Genomic DNA, 6,000 nt, shown 5'->3' with positions numbered 1-6,000 from the left:
TTAGATCTGTGCTTCCCATTTGTCCACTATATTTTATTAGTTGTCTCCTGCTGTACATGTTCATTATCCACTGGGTCCCTTTGCAATTAGCTTCCACTCCTTGCCGCCGCCAAAGAGGCATGTTTTCCTTAGGGAGACTCTGCACAGGATAGGAAAGCTTCAGAGCTCAGGATCAAGCAAGCTGAGTTTTTGACCTTTACTCTTTAATGTTTGGAGGGAAATACTATTTACAAACACTCTGAATGAGTGAATCACCAAATAATCCTGCCTAAACACTTCTTACTTTAAAAATGGTTCTTCTACCTAGGTGAAAGTTGTAATAATGCAATGAGTATTCTTGTTTAAAATTGCTCATAAGAAAAACTAAATTCTGACTCCTCTAGACATTATGTTGATTGTAGCTTACAGCAGAACTTACTTCACTCTTGTCTAGATTATGAAATAGAGAAAATCTAAAGAGCTAATCGAAAAGATTTCATGTCAGATAAAGAGTTGAGGATGATGGTGGTGTGGAATAAAAATCCTGTAATTCCTGAAAATTGTGTTGTTATTGTATCTATGCACACATGGTAAAATGAAAAGACAGGGAAAGGAGGATGAATGAGGAAATACTTGGTTTGCAAGACAAGACAATCAAGGCTAGTTGAGCCACTACTGAATTTATTTAAAATTTATTCACCATCTACTTTACATTAATCCATCAGAGAATGTAAATAAATATTCTGAAGAAAAACATGGACTTCAAGGAAAAACAAGTGCATAAATTGTATCAGACAACAAAATTTGATTGTATAATGTGCAAATCACTTTATAAAAGCTTGCTAGCAGAGAGGGTACTACTCAGAGTGGTACTTACACCAGGAAGTTGATGCCAAAGAAAGGTTTTGGAAGGATTTGAGGAACCACCTTCCAGCCTCTGCAGCAATGCCAGCTCCAAGCACATAGAAAATGAAGTTGTTGAACAAGTTACTTCCTCTGCCAGCCAGGTAAATGGGAAAGGAGGGACACCATGAAATCTTTTAACCTCACAGCTGTGTGGTGCTTGCAGGACCCAAATCAGGCCAAACCACACAACACCATACCGCATCTTATTTAACTTAGTTATTTTACACTCTTATAAACTCCATCCATATTGGATTAGAGTCAAAGAGAATTATTTTTCTATTGATATATACATAGCATGTATGTCCTTAGAACAGATCTCATGCACAAATACATACAAGTGCCAAGATTGGTTTGTACATGGTGAAATCATATCAACACCATCAATCTTGAGCTGAGACATTGAAAGAGAGAGGACAGAATAGCAGAGAAGGTAGCTTTTTCTTTCCAATCAGCCATAAGAGACTAACTAGTCAGATCGGATGGCCTGGCAATAGATCAATTTCTTTAGAGCTTCTTTGACTTCTCGGTTCCTTAGGCAATAAATGAAAGGATTGAGGGCTGGGGTCACAATGGCATAGAAGATAGAAATAACTTTGTTCATGTTGAAGGCGTGGATAGCTCGGGGTCGGGCATACATAAAAATAGTGGCTGAGTAGAAGATGGTAACCACCACAAGGTGGGAAGCACAGGTGGAAAAGGCTTTCTGCTTTCCTGTTGGCATGCGTAACACAGTGGCCAGAATACATCCATATGATAAAACAGTGATTGACAGTGGGAAGAGGAAGATGACCAGAGCCAAGACAAAGTCCACCAGCTCAGCAATGGACATGTCTGTGCAGGAGAGGTTAAGAACTGGTGAGATGTCACAGAAAAAGTGGTTGATGACATTGGGGCCACAGAAGCTGAGGCGAGAGATGAAGTAGATCTTTGCCAAAGAGATACCAAAGCCAATGACCCAGGAACCAAGAGCTAGGCGGAAACAGAGTCCATGACTCATGATGGTGGGGTAGTGCAACGGGCGACAGATTGCCACATAACGGTCATAGGCCATCGCAGCTAAGAGAACGCATTCTGTACACATAAGTGCAATGAAGAAGTAAAGCTGAATCATACAGTGAGTGAAGGAGATGCCATTACTCATGGACCAGAAGCTGAACAGAAGCTTGGGCACAGTCACAGAGATGTACCAGGTCTCCAAGAAAGACAGGTTGGCGAGGAAGAAGTACATAGGCTTGTGTAGTGGGCGGTTCTGCTGCACCAGTAGGATGATGATCACGTTTTCAGCTACAGTCAGAATATAGGCCACAAGAAACATCAGGAACACAGCTGCTCTCATGCCCAAGCTCCCAGGAAACCCCACCAGAATGAACTTGGTGACTCGTGTCTGGTTCTCCACATCCATATCAAGCACACAGGACTTAGCCTTTCTGAGAGAAAAGAATCACATGGTCAGAGTCCATAGTCTAATAAACATCTTTTACCCCTGCCCTCTTAGAATACCGAGAGCAGTAACAGTTGCTTATGAATAGCATATTATAGGTTAGAATTCAGTGATTCTCAATCTTCTTTTGGGGATCATATATGAGATGTCCCACATATCAGGTATTTACATTACAATTTATAACAGTAGCAAATTTGTAGTTGTGAATAGCAATGAAATAAATTTTGGTTGGAACTGTATAGAAGAGGTGCTGTAGTAGAGGGTGGCAGCATTAGGAAGGTTGAGAATCACTGAGTTAGATAGATGCATGGGCCATAATAACCTGCTCTAACTCAATTTTCCACAAAGCTTCTTTACTTATATACTATTATTTCTACATTAATGATATGGCATTAGAGAGGTATTAAGTATATTTTCATTTTCCCATCGACAGGAGTGTAAGGATTGTATTCAAGTCTAAACCAAAGCCATGTGCTATCTAATTTCCTCATGGATACCTCCTAAGCACACTAGCAATACCCATTTTGTGTTACTTTTGTACTTCAAAAGATACACTGGCCCTCACTGCTGTCATCTGCTCACGATTGTGGAAGTTCTTCCTTGTAAGTGGGCATCTGTTACATGTCACTTATTCTTTTTTTCTACTATCATTGGAGATGGAAAAGGCTTGTCACCATTCGAGGGTCACATGATTAAGAGGTATGAGGAGTCAAGCTTGTCCCTGTGAGATCTCTGGACTTCATTCTAATCCCAAGTTTTCCATGGAGTTGCTCTGCCCTTGAAACCATGTCCTCTCAGAAACCCATTTTCCTTTTTTGTTATGTGAATATTAATCTATTCAGAGGATGTCACAGTGGATTAAAACGAAAATTAAAATCCAGAAAAAGGTGTTTAATATAAATGTCAGATGACAATGAGTGTGGAAGGGGCTCCTGTTGCATATTAAGTCAGTAAAGACAAGTCTAGATTGGTAGTGGGGGGTGAGTAACTGCTATAATCCAGTAAGTGATGAAAAACAGAAAGGAGGGCCTGTGGGCTTTAAGTTTTGGAGGCTAAAGATAGGGTCTCTGGGAGCTGTAACTGCTTAAGCTAAAATGGAAATGCATTAGATATTTTAAAATGAAGATTAAAAATACATGAAGTAACAACATATGATCTAGAATGGGATGGTGCTTTGACCTCTGAGGAGGTGACATTTAAGCAGAAGATTCTAATTAGACCATCTTTTTTAAGACCTTAGGTAAAAGAAACCCAAGCGAAAGCAAGATCCCTGTTGCTACATTGTGGTGGATAGAAAGGAGGTTAGAAAGTGGTAGAAAGGTAAGTGTAACTGAGTAGATGAGACCCCAAAGCTAAAAAAGGAACTAAGTACAATGGAAGATAAGCAGAAGATTAAAAAGATATACATGGTTATGTCATGGAAAGATAATTGTCTTTCAAAGTGAACTACTTGAGTGTACTATGGGCTTTAACAGAAGATTCTAGTGACCCTGAAGACTGGCTTGTCAGAAGTGAACCCAGTTTAAGTTTAATGTCCATTTTAGATATAGAATCTTTAACAGAAAAGGATAGATTTGGATGTGGAAAATTGGAGGGGGGGAGATGAAGGAGAAGTCACAGATAAGATTTAGGGGTTTTCATAGGCATTTTCTAAGTAATCAAAGAAATGGAAATGGATGAGCACTTGCTTATTTAATGTTCTACTGAATCCTATAAAAAGAAATCAGGGTATATTTAGTAGGTACCAGGAAGGTTGGCTATTACTGTTCATAGAATGTAACAGTTAATCCATAAAATAATGTTAATGAGACACAGTCCAATTTCCCAGAAGAGGCACTGTATTTCAGATACTTAAAGTGGTAACAGTTTCTAATTAAATAGGGATGCAATCAGAATTATACCAAAGTTCAGGCCTGTCTGAGCTATGCCATCAACCACTGACCCACAAAGAAAGTCAGATTTTAGTCTCATCACTACTTTTAATCATTTAAAATTTGTAATTCTAGAAAATGTTCTCCAGTCTTACTGAAATTTTACTATAAGCACAGGCCATTAGCAGTGGAATAAATATATAACACAAGAATACATTTTACTTCAAACACACACAAGAGAATGAAACATACAAAGATGCTTGTCACTTGTGCCAGAGATAAAATAAGCACATAATACATCCCAAGATCTATCAGGGAGAAAGTGGAATATTGCAGACAAATGAATTAGAGAAAAAAATGCATAGAGGTCAGAAGAGCCCAGCACAGCTTAAAAGCTCAATAGCTGTGTGTTTGACAAAGAGAGCGGGAATAAATTGGAAAGGGGTGCATAGAGGGAAAAGGAGACTCATTAAGGGCCCAGATTTTGGGGAACTCCACACAAAGCAGTAGGGAGTTTAGAGCCATCCTTAAGCAGAAACCACATAATAACTGAATGTTTGTCGTGGGGATTATAATAGCTTTATAGTAAACCCTTGTTGATGATATGAGAAAATATATTGGGTAGAACAATTCAAATTAGAACTTGATGGTCAATGTCAAAGTCACACTTATAACAGACATGTAGACTTACAAGAAAGAGCAAAATCACTAGCTAAAGATTGATCGTTAAAGAAACTGAGATGAAAATATTCAGCTCTCTCCAGTACCATAAGCAATACCAAGATCTACCTACTTACACAAGAAAGACCAAGAAGTATGTAGCATAGGGATGCTGGGGATCACATAGGAATCTAAGGGTGATGATCATAACTGGGGTATTTTCTGAGGACCCAACATCAGGAAATAATCTTTTAAAAGCAACAGGTGAAACCTATTCTTTTTGTTTATTGTATAACTTTCTGCACATAAGTTTCAGAAAATGAGAATATAATTTTGTTCAGTTGCTGGAATTACAGTAGATGGAAAGGGAAAACATGAAAGATTTACAGTTGAAATACCACTGTATCTAGAGTTTGTCTGAGTATTATGGATATTGCAAGAGGGACCACTTACCTTGTCTTAGCAGCCTCTGATGGGGTAGAGTGTGAAAAACAATTCCTCACTGATTCTAAAATAGAAAGAAGTACAAAGAAAAGATTCAGGTATTGAGTAGATATGAGTATCCCTCTTCCTAAACCTACAGCAAACCAACAGGCACAGATTACCCCACTGCTTTGCAGCAGCTGGCCAGTGCTATATGAGAGGATGTCCCTGGACACTGAGACCACATTTGTGTCCAGTGTCGCATCTAGCTGGATCTTCCAGCCCTCTGGAGCCAGAGCTCCCATTGCCTTCTGGTGAATACTTTTCTGGACTAGAGCACATCAAGCTGTGAATGTCTTTGTTCATCTGAGGACTTTATTCAGCATCAAGATCTTCTTGGCATCTCTCCCAGGACTCAAGAGGAAAGAACAATGACAATGGCTGTCCAAGTCTCTTGTGGTATCCAAGGAAATTTGTGCCCACTGTGGCCATCTCATTTGTTGTACGTGATATTGGCTCCATGGGGGAAAATCATTTATGGTCACATCCTTTAGAAAGAACCATGCTTTATTTATTCTTTGTTGAAAGAGTAAGATGAAAGAGAGCGTTGCATTTAAATATCTCACTTGAGATATTGAGGAGTATTATCTTAGGTTTTGGGAAACACAATGACCATATCAGCTCTCCTAGGAAAACAATGACTACTGAGAGCTAGACTGG

The 6,000-nt window shown here is 39.1% G+C and overlaps 1 protein-coding gene across 1 annotated transcript; it reads right to left on the bottom strand.

Annotated features, from left to right (window-relative positions):
• Nucleotides 1–1,351: 1,351 nt before the first annotated feature.
• Nucleotides 1,352–2,290, bottom strand: LOC127677417 (olfactory receptor 6B1). The gene has a single exon (XM_052172502.1). It carries the CDS (start codon nucleotides 2,285–2,287, stop codon nucleotides 1,352–1,354), a length of 936 nt encoding a protein of 311 aa, XP_052028462.1. The 5' UTR covers nucleotides 2,288–2,290.
• Nucleotides 2,291–6,000: the final 3,710 nt, after the last annotated feature.

Source organism: Apodemus sylvaticus, chromosome 2, assembly GCF_947179515.1.
Source record: "Apodemus sylvaticus chromosome 2, mApoSyl1.1, whole genome shotgun sequence".
Lineage (NCBI taxonomy): Eukaryota > Metazoa > Chordata > Mammalia > Rodentia > Muridae > Apodemus > Apodemus sylvaticus.
Note: the sequence above shows the minus strand (reverse complement) of the source record. Positions and strands in the feature narration are given on the sequence as shown.

Coding starts and splice junctions, on each gene's coding strand:
- LOC127677417 (XM_052172502.1), bottom strand. CDS start 2,287: ATGGATGTGGAGAACCAGACACGAGTCACCAAGTTCATTCTGGTGGGG.